Raw genomic sequence first — 22879 nt, 5'->3', positions numbered from 1 at the left:
GAGAGTTTCCCGGGCTGTGGGGAATCAAGTGTCAAAATCACCCAGTCCCCATTTGACAGATGAAGTCACTGAGGCCCAGAGAAGTGGAGTGACTTGCCCCAAGTCACCCAGCTGACAAGTGGCGGAGCCGGGATTAGAACCCACGGCCTCCCAAGCCTGGGCTCTTTCCACTGGGCCGCACCGCTTCTCTCCATCTCGGCTCTGCCAATTGTCAGCTGTGTGACTTTGGGCAAGTCACTTCACTTCTCTGGGCCTCAGTTCCCTCATCTGGAAAATGGGGATGAAGACTGGGAGGCCCCCGGGGGAAAACCTGATCACCTTGTAACCTCCCCAGCTCTTATAGATAGAGGTCTGTATATATATCTATCTATATCTATAGATATAGAGATCTGTAGATTAGATCTGTAGATATATAGCATATATATCTATATCTATAGATAATCTGTAGATCTATAGATCTATAATAGATCTATAGTTCTATAATAGTTCTATAGATCTATAATAGATCTATAGAAATAGATCTATATCTATCTAAATATCTATAGCTATAGATATATATAGATATATATAGATATATATGCTATATAGATATAGATAGAGATATAGATAGATATGCTCTTTAGAGAAGCAGCATGGTTCAGTGGAAAGAGCCCGGGCTTTGGAGTCAGAGGCCATGGGTTCAAATCCCGGCTCCGCCAGTTGTCAGCTGGGTGACTCTGAGCAAGTCACTTCACTTCTCTGTGCCTCAGTTACCTCATCTGTAAAATGGGGATGAAAACTGGGAGGGCCCCGGGGGACAACCTGATCACCTTGTAACCTCCCCAGCGCTTAGAACAGTGCTTTGCATGTAGTAAGCGATTAATAAATGTTGTTATTATTATTATTATTATTATTATTATTATTATTATTATTATTATTATTACTCCCTCCTGCCTCCCGCTCCAACTTGTAGGCAGGCTGTGCTCGGGTGGCAGGGGGATGAAGACTGGGAGGCCCCCGGCAGACAACCTAATCACCTTGTAACCTCCCCAGCACTTAGAACAGTGCTTTGCACATAGTAAGGCTTAATAAATGCCATTATTATTATTATTATTATTCCCTCCGCCTCCTGCTCCAACTTGTAGGCAGGCTGTGCTCTGGCGGCGGGGGGATGAAGACTGGAAGCCCCCCATGGGACAACCTGATCACCTTGTAACCTCCCCAGCACTTAGAACAGTGCTTTGCACGTAGTAAGGCTTAATGAATGCCATTATTATTATTATTATTATTATTATTATTATTATTATTGTTATTATTATTCCCTCCGCCTCCCGCTCCAACTTGTAGGCAGGCTGTACTCAGGTGGCAGGGGGATGAAGACAGGGAGGCCCCCGTGGGACAACCTGATCACCTTGTAACCTCCCCAGCGCTTAGAACAGCTTTGAATGTACTAAGACTTAATAAATTCCAATAATAATAATAATAATAATAATAATAATAATAATAATAAATTCCCTCTGCCTCCCGCTCCAACTTGTAGGCAGGCTGTGCTCTGGCGGCAGGGGGATGAAGCCTGGGAGGCCCCCAGAGGATAACCTGATCACCTTGTAACCTCCCCAGCCCTTAGAAGAGTGCTTTGCACATAGTAAGGCTTCATTATTATTATTATTATTATTATTATTATTATTATTATTATTATTATTATTCCCTCCCGCCTCCCGCTCCAACTTCTAGGCAGGCTGTGCTGGGGCGGCGGGGGGATGAGGACTGGGAGGCCCCGGGCAGACAACCTGATCACCTTGTAACCTCCCCAGTGCTTAGAACAGTGCTTTGCACGTAATAAGACTTAATAAATTCCAATAAAAATAATAATAATAATAATAATTCCCTCCGCCTCCCTCTCCAAATTGTAGGCAGGCTGTGCTCTGGCGGCGGGGGGATGAAGCCTGGGAGGCCTCCAGTGGATAACCTGATCACCTTGTAACCTCCCCAGCGCTTAGAACAGTGCTTTGCACATAGTAAGGCTTCATTATTACTATAATAATAATAATAATAATAATTATTATTATTATTATTATTCCCTCCCGCCTCCCGCTCCAACTTCTAGGCAGGCTGTGCTCGGGCGGCGGGGGGATGAAGACTGAGAGGTCCCGGGCGGACAACCTGACCACCTTCTAACCTTCCCAGCGCTTAGAACAGTGCTTTGCACGTAATAAGACTTAATAAATTCCAATGATAATAATAATAATAATAATAATAATTCCCTCCGCCTCCCACTCCAACTTGTAGGCAGGCTGTGCTTGGGTGGCGGGGGGATGAAGACTGGGAGGCCCCATGGGACAACGTGATCATCTTGTAACCTCCCCAGCGCTTAGAACAGCTTTGCATGTACTAAGACTTAATAAATTCCAATAATAATAATAATAATAATAATAATAATAATAATAATAATAATAATAATAATTCCCTCCGCCTCCCACTCCAACTTGTAGGCAGGCTGTGCTCTGGCGGTGGGGGGATGAAGCCTGGGAGGCCACCAGCGGATAACCTGATCACCTTGTAACCTCCCCAGCGCTTAGAACAGTGCTTTGCACATAGTAAGGCTTAATAAATTGTTATTATTATTATTATTATTATTATTATTATTATTATTATTATTATTATTATTCCCTCCCACCTCCCTCTCCAACTTCTAGGCAGGCTTCGCTGGGGCGGCGGGGGGCAGCAGGCCGCGGGCCTCACCCCCCCCACGTGGAGGCCGAGGAGCGGTGTGCGCCTGCGCGGGGCCCCCGTTTCCGTGGCAACGGGGCGGGGTCGGGCGGCGCGCGGAGACCGGAAGAGAAGGAGGCGAGGCGCGAGGCCTGAGGCCTGAGGCGACGGTTTGGAAGGCCCCGAAGAGAAGGCGTCGTCGACATGGAGGGGGCCGGACACCAGGAGCCATGTATGGACCCCCCCTTTGGGGACGGGAACGGGCTATACTGAGCGCCCACCTCCTCCTGGAGGCCTGCCCACACCGAGCCCCCCATTTTTCCTCTCCTCCTCCCCAGCCCTCCCCACAGCCCCTGTATAGATGTTTGCACAGATTTAGTACTCTAGTCATTTTTCTTGTAAATATAATAATAGTAGCATTTAGTAAGCGCTTACTATGTGCAAAGCGCTGTTCGAAGCGCCGGGGGGTTACAAGGTGATCAGGTTGCCCCCCGCGGGGCTCACAGTCTTCATCCCCATTTTACAGATGGAACTGAGGCCCAGAGAAGTGAAGTGACTTGCCCAAGGTCACCCAGCTGACGAGCGGTGGAGTCGGGATTTGAACACCCGACCTCTGACTCCAAAGCCCGGGCTCTTGCCACTGAACCATACTGCTTCTCTATAATGTACCATACCATGCTGTAATATACGATATACTATCCCATTCCCAAGCGCTTAGCACAGTGCCCTACACACTGTAAGCGCTGAATCAAAAATACGATTGAATGAATGAATGAATGAACGATATTAGACCTTTTAGACTGTGAGCCCACTGTTGGGTAGGGACTGTCTCTATATGTTGCCAGTTTGTACTTCCCAAGCGCTCAGTACAGTGCTCTGCACATAGTAAGCGCTCAATAAATACAATTGATGATGATATAGCCCCCAAAGGGGGGAGAATTTGGTTAATGATGTGAATTTCGCTGTAATTCTTTTTGTTCTGACGACTTGACACCCGGCCACGTGTTCTGTTGTCTGTCTCATTATTACGTATAGATCTATGTGCTCTTTAGAGAAGCAGCGTGAATCAATCAATCATCAATCGGTCAATCGTATTTATTGAGCGCTTACTGTGTGCGGAGCACTGGACTAAGCGCTTGGGAAGTACAAGCTGGCAACGTATAGAGACGGTCCCTCCCCAACAGCGGGCTCAGTGGAAAGAGCCCGGGCTTTGGAGTCAGAGGCCATGGGTTCAAATCCCGGCTCTGCCAATTGATGATGATGATGATGGCATTTATTAAGTGCTTACTATGTGCAAAGCACCGTTCTAAGCGCTGGAGAGTTTACAAGGTGATCGGGTTGGCCCATGTGGGGCTCACAGTCTTCATCCCCATTTTCCAGATGAGGTAACTGAGGCCCAGAGAAGTAAAGTGACTTGCCCAGAGTCACACAGCTGACAGTTGGCGGAGCCGGGATTTGAACCCATGACCTCTGACTCCAAAGCCCGGGCTCTTTCCACTGAGTCACGCTGCTTCCCCAATTGTCAGCTGGGTGACGTTGGGCAAGTCACTTCACTTCTCCGTGTCTCAGTGACCTCATCTGTCAAATGGGGATGAAGACTGTGAGCCCCCCGTGGGACAACCTGATCACCTTGTAACCTCCCCAGCGCTTAGAACAGTGCTTTGCACACAGTAAGTGCTTAATAAATGCCATTATTATTATTGTATGCTGCCAACTTGTGCTTCCCAAGCGCTTAGTACACTACGCTGCACACAGTAAGCGCTCAATAAATACGATCGAATGAATGAATGCCACCCGAGCAACTTCTGAGGTGATGGGGCCCGCCTTGAATGGCGGAGCCACCCGAACCAAACCAGCTTCGACCCACTTAATCGTAATACATTTTCCAGGTGAGGGAACTGAGGCCCAGAGAAGTGAAGTGACTTGCCCAAGGTCACTCAGCAGAAGGGCGGTGGAGAGGGGATTAATAATAATAATAATAATAATTATAATAGTAATAGTAATAATGGCATTTATTAAGCACTTACTACGTGCAAAGCACTGTTCTAAGTGCTGCAGAGATTACAAGGTGGTCAGGTTGTCTCGGGGGGCTCGCAGTCTCAATCCCCATTTTTACAGATGAGATAACTGAGGCCCAGAGAAGTGAAGTGACTTGCCCAAGGTCACTCAGCAGAAGAGTGATGGAGAGGGGATTAATAATAATAATAATAATAATGGCATTTGTTAAGTGCTTACTATGGGCAAAGCACTGTTCTAAGCGCTGGGGGGGATACAAGGTGATCAGGTTGTCCCACGTGGGGTTTACAGTCGTCATCCCCATTTTACAGATGAGGTAACTGAGGCTCCGAGAAGTTAAGTGACTTACCCAAGGTCACACAGCAGACATGTGGCGGAGCTGGGACTCGAGTCCATGACCTCTGACTCCAAAGCCCGTGCTCTTTCCACTGAGCCACGCTGCTTCGATGAGATAACTGAGGCCCAGAGAAGTGAAGTGACTTGCCCAAGGTCACTCAGCAGAAGAGTGATGGAGAGGGGATTAAAAATAATAATGGCATTTAGTAAGCGCTTATTATGGGCAAAGCACTGTTCTAAGCGCTGGGGAGGTTACAAGGTGATCAGGTTGTCTCATGGGGGGCTCGCAGTCTTAGTCCCCATTTTTACAGATGAGATAACTGAGGCCCAGAGAAGTGAAGTGACTTGCACAAGGTCACTCAGCAGAAGAGTGATAGAGAGGGGATTAATGATAATAATAATAATAATAATAATGGCATTTATTAAGTGCTTACTGTGGGCAAAGCACTGTTCTAAGCTCTGGGGAGGTTACAAGGTGATCAGGTTGTCTCACAGGGGGCTCACAATCTTAATCCCCATTTTTACAGATGAGGTAACTGAGGCCCAGAGAAGTGAAGTGACTTGCCCTAGGTCACTCAGCAGAAGAGTGGTGGAGAGGGGATTAATAATAATAATAATAATAATAATGGCATTTATTAAGCGCTTACTATGTGCAAAGCACTGTTCTAAGCGCTGGGGAGGTTACAAGGTGATCAGGTTGTCTCACGGAGGGATCACAGTCTTAATCTTGGGAAGCCTTGGGAAGCAGCGTGGCTCAGTGGAAAGAGCACGGGCTTTGGAGTCAGAGGTCATGGGTTCGAATTCCAGCTCCACCACGTCTGCTGTATGACCTTGGGCAAGTCACTTAACTTCTCGGAGCCTCAGCTACCTCATCTGTAAAATGGGGATGAAGACTGAGCCCCACGTGGGACAACTTGATCAGCTTGTATCCCTTGATCAGCTTGTATCTCCCGAGCACACATATCATGTGCCAAGCACTCTAAGTGCTGAGGTAGATGCAAGATAATCAGGACAGACCCAGTCCCTATCTCACATAGGGCTCCTAATCTAAGGAGAAAGAAAAGGTATTGAATCACCATTTTACAGATGAAGAAGGTGAGGCCCAGAGAAACTAAGCGACTTGCCCAACAGCGTGGCTCGGTGGAACGAGCCCGGGCTTTGGAGTCAGAGGTCATCGGTTCAAATCCCGGCTCCGCCACTTGGCAGCTGTGTGACTTTGGGCAAGTCACTTAACTTCTCTGGGCCTCAGTTCCCTTATCTGTAAAACGGAGATTAAGAGTGTGAGCCCCACGTGGGACAACCTGATCACCTTGTAAACTCCCCAGCGCTTCGAACAGTGCTTTGCACATAGTAAGCACTTAATAAATTCCATCGTTATTATTATTTTTATCAAACAGCAGGCAAGTGGCAGAGCTGGGATTAGAACTCTTGACTCCCAGATGGAAAATTAGACCATCCTACTGCCTACTAAAATGAATGTGCTTATCATATGACTGACTAAACTTAACAGGTGTCAGTTTTGCAAGGAGATCAATTGCTGTTGGAACCGAACAGAGGGATGCCTCTCTCTTGCACCAACATGAGTTTAAATGGAGTCCATTCACACCATAATATGCATTTTGAATTGCCTGTTTCCATTGGAGCATGAGGGAGAAGGGGAGAGAGGTTAAACTTTATTGATGAATTTTAGAAAATAAGTCTATGACACATTTAATGCACTATTGGGGGAGGATAACAAACTCCAGAATTAATAGGAGCTATTAAAATATATTTTTAAATTTGACAACAAGCTCAGGTTTTCATAACGATTTCCATTCTTCATTCTTAATATACAATTATTCATTTTTTTCAGATTTTACTGAGAACACCCCTTCATTAGATGATGTTGTGAAAGAAGTTGAAAAACAACAGCAATCAAAAGCGTTTGAAATAGAAAGGAACAAAAGCGGTTTGTTCAAGTTGCAGGTAGCTTGCCACTTAATACTTTTAACTGTCTTTCCTTTTCCCCAAACCGTAACCAAGTGAGGTGAAACAAGATTTGGGAATGATTCTTACAATTGAGAATTAAGGCCGCAACCCGGTTTTTAGATGTTTTGTTATGGTTTTTCAGTGGATTTGTTGTTGTTGTTTGTTTTTAATTTTTCTGGTGGGGGGCGGGCGGTGTTTGTTAAGCACTTTATATGTGCCAGCCACTGTACTAAGCACTGGGGTGGATACAGGATTCATTCATTCATTCAGTCGTATTTTTTGAGCGCTTACTGTGTGCAGAGCATTGTACAAGTACAAGTTGGCAACATATAGAGATGGTCCCTACTCAACAGTGGGCTCACAGTCTAGAAGATAATCAGGTTGGACACAATGTCCCACTTGGTGCTCACTGTCTTAATCTCCATTTTACCGAGGAGGTAACTGAAACACAGAGAAGTTAATTGACTCGCTTAACTGAGCAAGGGGCAGAGCTGGGATTAGAACCCAGGTCCCCCGACTCCTTGGCCTGTGTTCTTCCCTCTAGGCCAAGCTGCTTCTCCAGGTTCATCAATGATCAGGCCTGCATGGGATTGCCCCAGCATTCATTCATTCATTCAATCATATTTTTTGAGCGCTTGGAAAGTACAGTTTGGCAACAGAAAGAGACAGTCCCTACCCAACAATGGGCTCACAGTCTAGAAGGGGGAGACAGACAACAAAACAAAGCAAGTAGACAGGCGGCAATACCATCAAAATAGATGAATAGAATTAGAGACGTAGGGGCATCATTAATAGAGTAATAAATATGTACAGATACACACAAGTGCCGTGGGGAGTGAAAGGGCGTAGGACGGAGGAAGTGGAGGTGATGGGGAGGGGAGGAGGAGCAGAGGATAAGGGGGGGCTCAGTCTGGGAAGGCCTCCTGGAGGAGGTGAGCTCTCAGTAGGGCTTTGAAGGGAGGAAGAGAGCTAGTTTGGCAGATGTGTGGAGGGAGGGCTAACTTGTACTTCCCAAGCGCCTACCTAGTACAGTGTTCTGCACACAGTAAGTGCTCAATAAATACGATTGAATGAATGAATGAATGATGGCATTCCAGACCAGAGGTAGGACGTGGGCCAGGGGTCAACGGCGGGACAGGCAAGAACGAGGCACAATGAGGAGATTAGCCACAGAGGAGCGGCTTGTGCGGGCCGGGCTGTAGAAGGAGAGAAGGGAGGTGAGGAAGGAGGGGGCGAGGGGATGGACAGCCTTGAAGCCCAGGGTGAGGAGTTTCTGCCTAATGCGCAGATTGATTGGTAGCCACTGGAGATTTTTGAGGAGAGGAGTAATATGCCCAGAGCGTTTCTGGACAAAGACAATCCGGGCAGCAGCATGAAGTATGGATTGAAGTGGAGAGAGACACGAGGATGGGAGATCAGAAAGGAGGCCGATGCAGTAATCCAGTCGGGATAGGATGAGAGATTGAACCAGCAAGGTAGCAGGAGAGGATAAGGCGGATCTTGGCGATGTTGTGGAGGTGAGACCGGCTGGTTTTGGTGACGGATTGGATGTGTGGGGTGAATGAGAGAGCGGGGTCGAGGATGACACCAAGGTTGCCGGCTTGTGAGACGGGAAGGATGGTAGCGCTGTCCACAGTGATGGGAAAGTCAGGGAGAGGACAGGGTTTGGGAGGGAAGATAAGGAGCCCGGTCTTGGACATGCTGAGTTTTAGGTGGCGGGCGGACATGCAGGTGGAGCTGTCCTGAAGGCAGGAGGAGATACGAGCTTGGAGGGACGGAGAGAGAACAGGTGCACAGAACCATTTTGTCTTTGCTATAGTCAGATCTCCATCGCAGTTCGAAATTCTCTCCAACAGGTGTTGGGAAGACTGATTGTAGAGGCTGGGCACACGTGGATCATCCTCTCCTTTCAAGAGAAACACCGTGGCTCAGTGGAAAGAGCCCGGGCTTTGGAGTCAGAGGTCATGGGTTCAAATCCCGGCTCCGCCAATTGTCAGCTGGGTGACTTTGGGCAAGTCGCTTAATTTCTCTGTGCCTCAGTTACCTCATCTGTAAAATGGGGATTAAGACTGTGAGCCCCCCGTGGCACAACCTGATCACCTTGTAACCTCCCCAGCGCTTAGAACAGTGCTTTGCACATAGTAAGCGCTTAATAAATGCCGTCGATTGTTTTTCTTTGGGCTTTCCCAATGACTGCCCCGCCCTCAGCCCTGCCAAGAGGTCAGAGAGGAGGCCCCAGGAGAAAGCTACTAGGAACTCTGATGAAGAGGCAGTCAGACCTTAGATAGTCTGGAGACCCCCTCGGGTCAATACCGTGAAGCCCACCACACCAGGAAACCTCTGTGGCAGAAATACTGAAAGAAGGGAAACACATCTGGGGTATTCCCCAGGAGCCATCTCTGATGACAAGAAATAGACGGCCTGGGCCACTTCAGTACCTATGGGATGCATAGGATTAAAGAGAAGCATAAAGACCACCTCAGCTCTCTCATTGCTGCTTTCCAATTTCCTATTTTTGCTCCTTTTTTCCCCTTTCTTGGTTGGTCTTTGTTGTAAATTGGGTGGGCAAAGAACAACAATACACAGTAATACAATAATTGTAGGAATCAGGTCTATCAGCTCTCCTTTTCCAAGTGCTTAGTACAGTATTTTTCCTTGTCCACCTCCCACTTCTCCCACAGTTATGTACAGGTCACCTCCCCAGTTCCTCCATGTAGGTCTCCAAGACCCCTCTCTTTCCCAAATCCTTTCCCCTTCCAAACGACTTAGCGTTTGTAGCCGGGAGTCATATTGTATTAGAGTGTTTCTCTAATCATCTGTCCGTGGAATGATCATTTACGCAACTAGCGATCCCTTGTTGCGCTAGTGGCAAAGGCTGTTGTCGCTCTTTGGAAACGTTTTTTGACCTTATTTGGGGCAGCCTCTGAAAAGCAGCAAGCCCTGGTTGAAAAGCCACGGGCCCGCGAGTCAGAGGACTTGGGTTCTAATGCCGCCTCTGCCGTTTGCTGTTTGACCTTGGGCAAGTCGCTTAACTTCTCTGTGCCTCAGTTCTCTCATCTGTAAAATGGCGATTAACCTCTACTCCCTCATGCTACTCAGCCTGATAACCTTTATCTACCCTGGAACTTACAGTGCTTGGCTTGTAAGCGCTTAACGAATATTGCTATTATTATTATTATTATCCTATAACCCTGACTGTTGTCGTAAATGCTTTTCCCCCAGTCCTATTCTTTTTTCTTAGTGCTGTCTTCAGTCGAGACACCTCCGCTGGCATTGTTTGCTCCTCCCAAACTAACCTTCTTACTCTATCTTGCTGTTGACTTTTCCATCTCCAACCGCTTGCATATTCATTCATTCATTCAGTCATATTTATTGAGCGCTTACTGTGTGCAGAGCACTGTTCTAAGCGCTTGGAAGTACAAGTTGGCGAAATATAGAGACGGTCCCTACCGAATAACGGGCTTACAGTCTAGCATATGCCCTCCCTCTCACCTGGGACACCCTTTCCTTTAAAGTTTACCAGAGCACAGCCCATCCCATCTTCAAAGCCCTCCTGAAAGCCTCCAGGAGACATTCCCCTACTTAATTCCACCAGCCCTAATCTTGGCATCCCCAACAGTGCTTAGAACAGTGCTTGGCACATAGTAAGCACTGAACAAATACCATAAAAAAATCGGCCACCTTTAACGTGTATAGAATAATAATAATAATAATGTTGGTATTTGTTAAGCACTTACTATGTTCTAAGCACTGGGGTAGATGCAAGGTAATCAGGTTGTCCCACGTGGGGCTCACAGTCTTCATCCCCATTTTACAGATGAGGGAACTGAGGCCCAGAGAAGTTAAGTGACTTGCCCAAATCACACAGCTGACAAGTGGCGGAGCTGGGATTTCATTCATTCAATCATATTTATTGAGCGCTTACTGTGTGCAGAGCACTGTACTAAGCGCTTGGGAAGTACAAGTTGGCAACATATAGAGATGGTCCCTACTCGACAGTGGGCTCACAGTCTAGAGGGGGCAGACAGACAACAAGACAAAACATATTAACAAAATAAAGTAAATAGAAGAAATATGTCCAAATAAAATAAATAAATAAATAGAGTAATAAATACATACAAACATATATACATATATACAGGTGGTGTGGGGAGGGGAAGGAGGTAAGGCGGCGGGGATGGGAAGGGGGAGGAACTATGTGCCAGGAACTGTTCTAAGCACTGGGGTAGGTGCAAGATAATCAATCAATCAGTCAATCAATCGTATTTGTTGAGCGCTTACTGTGTGCAGAGCACTGTACTAAGCGCTTGGGAAGTACAAGCTGGCAACATATAGAGACAGTCCCTACCCAACAGTGGGCTTACAGTCTAGACTGTGTCAGAGTGGACACAGTCCATATCCCCCGTGGGGCTCCCTGTCTTAATCCCCATTTTACAGATGAGGTAACTGTGGCACAGAGAAGTTAAGTGACTTGCCCAAGTTCATACAGCAGACAAGTGGCAGAGCCTGAGATTGTTATTCAGGTACTTCTGACTCCCACTTTCCCAAACACTTAGTAGTGTTCTGCTAATAGAAGTAAGTAACTTAATAAATACTATTCAGTGAGTAAGCTAATGAAAGATTATACCGTGTCACGATATATGAAATGTATAATAACAGAGACGGCGAACCTAAGAATTTGGGCAATAGCACTGTATAGATTTTAAGAACAATTGGGAAGTTTTATTGTATCTTGCATCATACAGCATGCATCAAGTTTTCTAAATCTAATAAACATTTCAGTGGTATTATACAATGGCTGTGCTCTGATGTTGAAACACTGTGAAGTGATAATGAATAATGTGGAAATATTATTGCAGAGCGAACTTCGTGAGCTTGAAAAACAACTGGACTCTGTTTTAACAGAGACTAAAGAAGTAGAAAACCAAATTTGTCAGAAAGATGATGCCATAGCAAACATCAAATTCCACTGTCAAAGCCTGGAGACACAAGTTCAGACCGTGTATACAGAAAACGTAAAGCTTAAGTTTGACATAGAAATAGCACAAAACGATTTTGAGGAGCTTATAATGAGGAATAATGCGTATTATGAAAAAATATCAGCACATAAACACCTCTTTTGGGAGGTAGAAAGCAAATGGCCAGTTGTGATTGACCTGCTTAAAAAAAAGGAATTGGTCACAAATTTAAATGTAATGAAAGAAGAATTGATGAGTGAACTCCAGAATCCAGAAGGAAATTTGATCAAGAAAATGCAGGTGTGTAATATGTTTCTCAGAATAGTTTTTAGTCATCCTTTTTTGAAATATTTAATCATTTATAATAATAATAATAATGGCATTTATTAAGCACTTAACTATGTGCAATGAGATCATAGCCACTTAAGCGTATCTGAAACAAATAAGCAAAGTGTAAATGAATTAGACCATAAAACCCTATTGTGTTGTTTCTACGTCTGAAGTAACCTTAAACACATTCTTAAAGTTTACTCTAAGATGTAAATGCTTCTTAAAAATTCCTAAATTTATGAAAATATAAAGAAAAACAAATAGGAAGGTAGTTGAGTAAAATTGTGACAAATGGTTGTCATTTTTTGGTTGAAAGGTATAGGCTGAACTCCTAGGTCCATCTCTGATTAATTTAGTGTGCCCAATGGTGACACTAAATTAGTCTGAGATGGAGCTGGGAGGGCCCAATGGTGACAGTATGAAGCAATGGCGCTTTTTCCTAATAATAATAATAATAATAATGGCATTTGTTAAGCGCTTACTATGTGCAAAGCCCTGTTCTAAGCGCTGGGGAGGATACAAGGTGATCAGGTTGTCCCACTTGGGGTTCACAGTCATAATCCCCATTTTACAGATGAAGGTAACTGAGGCCCAGAGAAGTGAAGTGACTTGCCCAAAGGCACACAGCTGACAATTGGAGGAGCCGGGATTTGAACCCATAACCTCTGACTCCAAAGCCCGGGCTCCTTCCAGTGAGCCACCAACTGAGACCCTATATGTTTTGCTACCCATTGAAATTAGCCGGTCAATTGATACTAATCATGTTTTGCTGCAAAAATGAGGGTACATCTCCCTGTTGTTGGGCATTAACTCCCATGATTATCACTTCCCTTTAGCTCTTATTCACATTTGACACCCTGTAAAATATATAGGATTCACAGACCTCAACTGATTCTGTGTTCTAAGCCCTCAAATGTTAGGTTTGTGTAAATGAAGGTTCAGATGTGGGAGAAAATTGTGTATTCATCATCAGCTTCAAGAAATTCAATCAACTGTGTTTTTCCTGCTACAACCCAGCGTGCTCACTCCACTCGTCTAATGCCAACCTACTCTCTGAAGCTCGGTCTCTCTATCCCGCCGCCAGTCTCTTACCCACGTGCGCCCTTGGGCTCGGAAGTCCATCCCCCTTCATACCTGACAGACTATCACGTTCCCAAATCATATCTCCCCCAAGAGACCTTCCCTGAGCCCTCATTTTCCCCTGTCTTCCCTCCTCTCTGCAATGACTGTCTTCTCCCTAAGCACTGTGATCTCGGTAACAGTACAGTCCGTGTCTCCCCAACTCCTCAGTAACCTCCGTGGAAGCCCATCCACCTCCACGTCAAACAGAAACTCCTTACCATGAGCTTTAAAGCACTTAATCAGCTCTCCCCATCCAACATCACCTCACCGATCTCCTACAGTCCAGCCCTCACATTCTGCTCCGCTGGCTCCAGCTTACAAACTGTGATATAGCCGCCGACATATTTCCCACGTCCTCCCCCTCTATCTATGCCAGGCTACCACTCCCTGCCTTCAAAACATTATTAAAACACTTGCATTCATTCGTCCAGTCAGATTTATTGAGTGTGTTCGGTGTGCAGAGCCTGTGGGGAGACAATAAACGGACACATTTCCTGCCCACAAGGAGCTTATAGTCTAGAGGGGGACATTAATATAAATAAATAAATTTCACATGTGTACAAAAGTGCTGGGGCGGCGGGAGTGGGGAAGAACAAAGGGAGCAAGTCAGGGGATCGCAGAAGGGAGAGGGAGAAGAGAAAAGGAGGGCTTAGGCAGGGAAGGCCTCCTGGAGGAGATGTGCCTTCAGTAAGACTTTGAACGTGGGGAGAGTAATTGTCTGTTGGATTTGAGGAGGGAGGGTGATCCAGGCCAGAAGCAGGTCGTGGGCGAGGGATCGGCGGTGAGGTAGATGAGATTTATGTACAGTGAGAAGGTTAGCATTTAGGGGTGTCGAAGTGCGGAGGCTGGGTTGCAGTAGGGGAGCAGTGAGATGAGGGGGCAAGGTGATTGAGATTTTTGGAGCGAGTGATGATGCAGTGAGGGGAAAGTGATGGGAAGGACAGGGTTTGGGCGGGAAGATAAGGAGTTCTGTTTGAGACGTGTTAAGCTTGAGTTGACATTAGGACATCCAAGTAGAGATGTCTTGAAGGCAGGAGGAAGTGCAAGACTGCAGAGAGATGGATCAGGACTGGAGATGTGGATTTGAGTATCATCTGCACAGAGGAGGCATTTGAAGCCATGGAAGTGAATGAGTTCTCCAAGGGAGCGGGTGTAGATGGAGAGTAGTAGGGGACCCAGAACTGAGCCTTGAGGGACCCCCAAATCAATCAGTCAATCAATCAATTGTATTTATTGAGCGCTTACTGTGTGCAGAGCACTGTACTAAGAGCTTGGGAAGTACAAGTTGGCAAAATATAGAGACGGTCCCTATCCTACAGTGGGCTCACAGTCTAGAAGGGGGAGACAGAGAACAAAACAAAACATATTAACAAAATAAAATAAATAGAATAGATATGTACAAGTAAAATAAATAAATAAATAGAGTAATAAATACGTACAAACATATATACATATATACAGGTGCTGTGGGGAAGGGAAGGAGGTAGGGCGGGGGATGGAGAGGGGGAGAAGGGGGAGAGGAAGGAGGGGGCTCAATCTGGGAAGGCCTCCTGGAGGAGGTGAGCTCACAGTAGGGCCTTGAAAGGAGGAAGAGAGCTAGCTTGGTGGATGTGCGGAGGGAAGGCATTCCAGGCATTCCCAAAGCTAGGAAATGGGAGGCAGAGCAGGGGCCCACAAAGGAGACTGAGAATGAGCAGCCTGATAGAAAAGAGGAGAACCAGGAGAGGATATATGTTGCCAACTTGTACTTCCCAAGCGCTTACAACAGTGCTCTGCACACAGTAAGCGCTCAATAAATACAATTGAATGAATACAGTTGGTGAAGCCAAGGTCGGATAATGTTTCCCGGAGATGGGGGTGGTCCTTATTGTTGAAGGCCGCTGAAAGGTTGAAGAGGATTAGGTCGGAGTAGAGGCCATTGGATTTGGCAAGAAGGAGGTCCTTGGTGACCTTTGAGGAGGCGGTTTCTGTGGAGTGTAGGGGACTGAAGCCAGATGGGAGCGGGGCAAGGAGAGAATTGGAGGAGAGGAATTTGAGACAGTGAGTATAGAAGACTCGCTCAAGGAGTTTGGAGAGGATTGGTAGGAAGAGAAGAGCCGTGGGGTTAAAGGAGGATTTATTTAGGATAGGGGACAAATAAGCATGTTCGAAATTAGTGGGGAAGGAGTCATTGGCCGTTAGCTGTTAGCTCCTCAGCATTTATGTTTATATCCTTAATTTTTAAAAATGTGTCTACCCCTCTAGACTGTAAGCTCCCTGTGGGCAGGATGCATGTCTAGCAAGTCTGTTCTACTGTATACTCCCAAGCACTTAGTACAGTACTCTGTAGACAGCAAATGCATAATAAATACAATTGATTGATTAATTGGTTCCGGTCTGTTTCTGGTCTACTGCGAGACCCTGGGCAAGTTAGTTAATCACTCTGTGTCTCAGTTCTCTCACCTTTAAAAGGGGGATAAGATACAAGCAGCGTGGCTCAGGTGAAAGAGCCTGGGCTTTGGAGTCAGAGGTCGTGGGTTCAAATCCCGGCTCCGCCACTTGTCAGCTGTGTGACTATGGGCAAGTCACTTCACTTCTCTGGGCCTCAGTTCCCTTATCTGGAAAATGGGGATTAAGTCTGTGAGCCCCACATGGGACAACTTGATTACCTTGTATCTACCCCAGCGCTTAGAACAGTGCTTTGCACATAGTAAGTGCTTAATAAATGCCATTATTATTATTATTATTATTATTATTATTCATGTCTCCCTCCATCTTAGACTGTGTGCCCCATATTGGGTAGGGACTGCGTCGGATCTCATAGTAAACACTAGTTAGTAGCACATGCCATTATTATAAACTATTGATATTTATTTATATTAATGTCTGTGGCCCCCTCTAGACCGTAAGGTCGTTGTGGAAATGTGTCTCCAAACTCTGTTGTATTGTACAGAGAAGCAGCGTGGCGTAGTGGATAGAGCACAGTTCTGAGAGTAATCTTGGGCTCCGCCACTTGTCTGCAAAGTGACCTTAGGCAAGCCACTTCACCTCTCTGGGCCTCAGTTACCTCATCTGTAAAAGGGTGATTAAGACTGTGAGCTCCAGGGGGGACACCTGATTACCCTGTATCCAGCGCTTAGAACAGTACCTGGCACGTAGTAAGCGCTTAGCAAATACTACCATCGTCACCATCGTTATTATTATTACTTTACCAAATGCTTAGTACAGTGCCCTCCACAGAGTAAGCACTCAAAGTGAATGTGATTGATGAAGATGCCCTTCCTGTCTCACAAGCCCACAACCTTGGTGTCATCCTTGACTCCACTCTCTCATTCACCCCACATATCTTTTAGACTGTGAGCCCACTGTTGGGTAGGGACTGTCTCTATATGTTGCCAGCTTGTACTTCCCAAGCGCTTAGTACAGTGCTGTGCACACAGTAAGCGCTCAATAAATATGATTGATTGATATCTATTACTCTATTTATTTTACTTGTACATATTTATTCTATTTATTTTATTCTGTTAATATGTTTTGTTTTGTTGTCTGTCTTCCCCTTTTAGACTGTGAGCCCACAGTTGGTTAGGGACTGTCTCTATATGTTGCCAGCTTGTACTTCCCAAGCACTTAGTACAGTGCTCTGCACACAGTAAGCACTCAATAAATACGATTGATTGATATCTATTACTCTATTTATTTCTTTTACTTGTACATATTTATTCTATTTATTTTATTCTGTTAATATGTTTTGTTTTGTTGTCTGTCTCCCCCTTCTAGACTGTGAGCCCACTGTTGGGTAGGGACCGTCTCTATATGTTGCCAACTTGGACTTCCCAAGCGCGTAGTACAGTGCTCTGCACACAGTAAGCGCTCAATAAATGCGATTGACGATGATGTTGTACTTCCCAAGTGCTTAGTAAAGTGCTCTGCACACAGTAAGCGCTCAATAAATACGATTGAAAGAATGAATGAATGAATATCCAAAGCATCACCAAAGCCTGCCGGTGTCACCTTCGTAACATCACCAAGACCCGCCCTTACCTTTCCATCCGAACCGCATCCACATTAGTACAATAATTCATCCTTTCCCTACCGAATTACTCCATCAGGCTCCTTTCTGACTTCACAGCCTCCCATCTCTGCCCACTTCAGGCCATACTTCACTCTCCTGCCTGGATTATCTTTCTACAGAAACACTCTGGGCATGTCTCCCCCCTCCTCAAAAATCTCCAGTGGTTACCTATCAACCTCCGTATCAAACTAAAAATCCTCACTATTGGCTTCAAAGCTTTCCATCACCTTTCCCCTCCTACCTCACCTCCCGTCTCTCTTTCTCCATCCCAGCCTGACCACCCCACTCCCCTGGTGCTAACCTTCCCACTGTAGCTGGGCTCAGAACCCATGTCCTCAGACTCCCAAGCCTGTGCCCTTTCCACTAAGCCACACTGCTTTTCTCCAAATTATTGCCCACCAGGCTGGTCAGTCTGTTGCAGTGACCAGCGTCGCAGTTTGCATTGCTTTCAAACATGGGTAAGATCTGACTGCTAGAGTTGTCATTTTTTGAACACCAAGGAAAGCACTACATGTGTGATACTGCAATTAAATCTCAGTAAAAATGAAACCGATATTTATCGTAACGATACCCATTTTCACTCGTCAGTCATAGTGGCGGTATTCTCTTGTCCTTGAGACTCCTTATTCCATCACCTTTTTCACTTGTCAGTCATAGTGGCGGTATTCTCTTGTCCTTGAGACTCATTATTCCATTACCTTATGCCTACGTGGGCCAAGAGGAGAATAAAGTTGAGTCAGTATCTGGTGAATTAAATCAATTTAGAATTAGTCTAAATAATTGAGGTAATGAAAACGGTATGTTTTTCTATAAGATTTGTAGGGGTGGGTTAGCCTGAATTTCCAATTCCTACAGCTCTCTATTGAACTTTGGACCCATTTCTAAATACACCAAATCCACAAATTTTACCAAAATCAGCTCTGTCAATTATAAAACTCCTTTCTGATCCAGAGGCAGTATTTGCTCACATTGCCTTGCCAGGTGAAAGCAAAATATTACTATATAATGCAGTAACGGTAAAACTCTGAAGATATGCTTTAATAACCGTCGGTGCTTATGTTTGTTCTTTTAGGGAGAAATTGCTAATTTGGCAGAGGAAATTTTAGCAGCCAAAGAGAATATGAATACAAAAGCCTTTGTACTGGAGGAAGAGAAAAAGGTTCATGAGAAAATGAAAAAGGAAATCGAGGTAAAGGTTTAAATATTTGAGTTGAAAAATGCAACACTTTCTGGGATATAATCACCAGGGCTAGCTCTAAAGGGGCATGTGGCTAGGGAATAAGGATTTGGGTGAAGACATATCTTTCTGGGATTCGTTTGAGTGGGCCAAGAGCGTGAAACTACTTAGTTCTTGTGTCCCTAGGCCTTCCGGGGGATGATTTTGTTTTGACTGTTTGATTTTTTGTGACTGAGCGTGGTGCCAATTAAGCCTTCTAGAATGGTGCTTTCTAAAGTGCGGGATCGTGGGCCCTACCCTTGGGACCCTTTTCCTCAGCTCCCCCTCCCTTGACCGTCACTTCGACTCTCTCTCTTTGTCCTCCCCCCTCCCTGCCCCACAACACTTAGGTATATCTATAATCCTATTTATTTATTTTGATGCCTGTTTACTTGTTTTGATGTCTGTCTCCCCCAGTCTAGACTGTAAACCCGGTGTGGCCTGGGATTGTCTCTCTTTATTGCTGAATTGTACTTTCCAAGCGCTTAGTACAGTGCTCTGCACACAATAAGTGCTCAAGAAATATGATTAAATGAATGAATGAATGAATGACAGTCCTGCCAGTCGCCATCCAGTTGCTGACCTCAGAAGCTATTTTTCAGCCATTTAGTTTGCTTTTTCGTTGGTCTCCTAGGATTTGGTCTCCAACGTTGTTTTCTGACTAATCCCTGCCTCCCTAGCCGTCTTATCCCACCAGCCACTCAGTCACCTGGAGTACATGTGGGAATATCTGTTCATTCAATTTATTTGTTTAATGTGTAAGTTGTGTACACTTAGACTATAAACTGCTCAAGGTCAAGGACCTTTATTTCTGTTGGGTAATCCTATGTATCTATCATAGTGGTCTATACACAGTAAGCACTTACTAAATCCCGGTAATTGCCAGTTAACCTTCACTCATGGCTTAGCCACGGGCCCTCCTAAAGCAATGGTCTACTTCTCAACAAATGTACAAATAACAGCGTGCAATCACTGACGCTCTCCCCTGCTTTCCAAATAAAAGAAAGACATCGTTAACACCCAAGGGCTTAACAGTGGTGTAAACTCAGGGCTTATGTCAGGATTGTGTACCAGAGGGACTTGAGAGGTGTGTGATTCCCTGCAGCCATACGAGGGCCGAGTAGAGGACTCACCCGCGACTTGTGTGTTCAAGACATCAGTACAGCCAGTACATCAAAAAGCAGAAGGCAGACAAATAGGAAAGTTAAGAAAGAACAAAGAAACCTTCAGGGTGCTTTGGAACAACACCATAGTAAGTCAGATTAAGACAGGGAACCCCAGACCAAGAAAGGACATGATTATCTAACAGTTCTCTATGAAATTGGGAGACAGCCCTAATAAATCGTGCTAAGGAGCCACCACCAAGACCGTCATTGTTCTCAGGAACGGCGGCTCAGGTTCAAAGCCGACACGCAGCAAAGCAAGCCATATCCCAACAGCACCTTGCAGGGTCTCGAAAAATGGAGGGCTACAAAACCCGTGACGGAAAAAAAATAAGTCAAGCTGAGGAGATCCGAAACTGCCGTTGGCAGTACCACGGTTCCTTTGGAAGAGGGCAGATTGAACCACCTTCTTCAAGGGGCAAAGAGAGAGAGACTTTTCCAGATGGCAAGAATATCATAAGGAATCAAGGAATCAGTACCACTGATTACTTGCTTTGGTTCTGTATTAAAAGAAGTGGGAAATTCCTTCACATTTACTGAAGAAGAAATGCAGTTTTGAAAGGAGAATGTCTATTTTATTTCAGCAGTGTTTATGCATGGAAATACATTGAAATGAACATCATAGACGCCTATAGCGAGCCAGTCAAATCCGTAAGAGTGGTTTCTTCATGCGAAATATAGAACTGGCACCCAGTAGTTTCCACTGCTGGGAAAGCCCCAGAACATCCGACAGAGTGCCGTTTGCACTTTGGGCCTTTAATATTTGTCATCTTTAAAAGTCAGATTTTTATATGTCAGATTACTGAAGTGTGGTCCTTTGTGAAGACAGGGAAAAGTCATAAAACCCCTCTCCTTTTATTCTGTGGTTCTATAGCACTAGGGGCAAAAATATAGCCTTCCAACTTCCTACACCCCTGATAGAGGAGAAACACCTTAAAAAAATGTTGCTCTCAGGCTGCAGAAGACACCAGGGTGGCAAGTAGCCTTTGAAAGAATTGGTAAAGGGGCCGTGTTTCTCCCCAAATGCCAGCCGCCCTTTTGGCATTCCCATCCCCTGCTCACAAGCAGTTATCCTTCATCCTTCAAAGGCCAGGCTCCACAACCTTTCCCCCCTGCTCACAGTTGATATTGGAGGGACTCTTCCATTATCTAGCTCTCATTCTGGTAGAAACCACCTTACTGTAGGAGTCGGCTTTTTAAAAAATCCAGTTTAATCTGTAAATTCTGTTGAAATGCATCTTTTCTTTTATCGTGACAGGTACAAAACAAAAGAAGCGATGCTATTCTAAAACGTTTGCGCTGCCAGCTGAATGCACTTAAGTCAAAAAGGAGACAGTGGCAGCGGAATATTGAACGGATGGAAAAAACTGCGGCAGAACTAAGACAATGCCTTGGAATAGAAGATTAGTACACTATACCACTGTATTGTCCCTGTCGGTTCTGAACATGGGTCATCTTTTGCCCGTTAGAAAGTGTGGTTGAATCTTTTTGATATTTCTGGTCTGGTATTTCCCTTGAAAGATTAAAACAAGCGATGCCAAAGGCTATTTTGGAGTCAGAATTACCCAGAAAATCTGCTCAGATAAATATGACTGCAGAAAGTATCAAGACTTCAATTAGCAGTTTTTTGTTAGTGTTTTTCTTTGTCCTTTTCAGCATCTTTTGTTGTACTTGACACAAACAGGATATGAAAGTTTGGTGACAATTCATAATGCTTTCCACAGTTTTTATATTCATGTGGTGAAGACGCTCTATTAAAAACTTCAGAAGTTAGATCCTGATTTGCTGATTTTCTGACACCTTCCCTTGCAATAAATTCAAATTAAATTCATAACATTGTTTCCGTTCATTTTGAGGTTTTAAAATCTTTCCTTCACTTTCTGTTTTTTGTCTTCCTGTTTTCTGTTCTGCCCACGGGGTGCCGGTTCAGTCTCGGTTTCATCAGTTTCCCTCTTAGCTTCAAAACAGGCCTGTTGGTATGTATTTAATTAAGATTTTATTTTAAAAACAGAATGAGTAGATGTTTTTATTACTTAGATCATAATATAAGCAAAAAGAGGGGTATTTTTCCATTTGTAATTTTATGGAAACAAAACTTCTAAAATTTTAAAGGATATTATCAATTTGCTTAGACTAATGAAGTGTTTTCCTTTATGGGATGTTAAATGTGATGGATCATGCCAGATTGAAGTGAATTTTGTTTGCTCCCCTTAACGTGAAGAATAGCTTCTTCTTAGGAACGGTCACACATCCCACTTCATTACTGGTCACTTAATACCCGAAGTTCAAATCAAACCCATTTTGTAGGTAGAATACCAATAAATTTTAGCTCCCTAAGATTCATGATTTTGAAAAATAGAAAGATGGTCACCCTCTTCTCCACTGGTAGTAAAAAATTGCTCGCTCTGAGTTTGTGAGAATTAGCCCAAATTATAATAATAATAATAATAATGGCATTTATTAAGCACTTACTATGTGCAAAGCACTGTTCTAAGCGCTGGGAAGGTTACAAGGTGATCAGGTTGTCCCACGGGGGGCTCACAGTCTTCATCCCCATTTTACAGATAAGGGAACTGAGGCACAGAGAAGTTAAGTGACTTGCCCAAAGTCACACAGCTGACAATTGGTGGAGCTGAGATTTGAACCCATGACCTCTGACTCCAAAGCCCGGGCTCTTTCCACGGAGCCACACTGCTTCTCCAATTAAATCTCGATGATCAATTATCACCAGTCTTATTCTAAAATTATTTAGCTGCTCCAGAAATCTGAAAACCAAAATGGATTCTTAAAAAAAACTTAATTCCAGTCTCAAGAGCTTTATAATAAATAAGACCAAAAATTAAAACAGTAAATAAAACTCTGCTGTAGTGAATTGCTGCTCATTCTAAAAAGTGGTCTTTCCTTGATTTGTGTTTGAGACATATAAATCATCGTCAGTAGGCAATATTTTGGATTCCATACAGGAAATACTTTTGCTATGAATTTTCTTTTATGTTGTTTATAAAATCCTGGGGAAGCCTCGCTGGTTGAT

The 22879-nt window shown here is 44.6% G+C and overlaps 1 protein-coding gene across 1 annotated transcript; it reads left to right on the top strand.

Annotated features, from left to right (window-relative positions):
- The first annotated feature begins 2811 nt into the window (after positions 1 to 2811).
- CCDC122 (coiled-coil domain containing 122) lies at positions 2812 to 21679 on the top strand. Its single transcript, XM_038762055.1, has 5 exons — positions 2812 to 2920; positions 6893 to 7005; positions 11868 to 12266; positions 18542 to 18658; positions 21107 to 21679. The coding sequence occupies exons 1-5, from the start codon at positions 2893 to 2895 to the stop codon at positions 21254 to 21256; spliced, it is 807 nt and encodes a 268-aa protein (XP_038617983.1). The 5' UTR covers positions 2812 to 2892; the 3' UTR covers positions 21257 to 21679.
- Positions 21680 to 22879: the final 1200 nt, after the last annotated feature.

The sequence above is a fragment of the Tachyglossus aculeatus genome, chromosome 20, assembly GCF_015852505.1.
Source record: "Tachyglossus aculeatus isolate mTacAcu1 chromosome 20, mTacAcu1.pri, whole genome shotgun sequence".
NCBI lineage: Eukaryota > Metazoa > Chordata > Mammalia > Monotremata > Tachyglossidae > Tachyglossus > Tachyglossus aculeatus.
The sequence above is the reverse complement of the archived record's forward strand: the minus strand, read 5'-3'. Positions and strand labels throughout refer to the sequence as shown.

Excerpts from the sequence above, each read along its gene's own strand:
- CCDC122 (XM_038762055.1), top strand. The coding sequence starts at position 2,893 with ATGGAGGGGGCCGGACACCAGGAGCCAT. Across the intron at positions 7,006-11,867 it reads GCGGTTTGTTCAAGTTGCAG|AGCGAACTTCGTGAGCTTGA; the intron begins GTAGCTTGCCAC and ends ATATTATTGCAG. Across the intron at positions 12,267-18,541 it reads ATTTGATCAAGAAAATGCAG|GGAGAAATTGCTAATTTGGC; the intron begins GTGTGTAATATG and ends TTGTTCTTTTAG.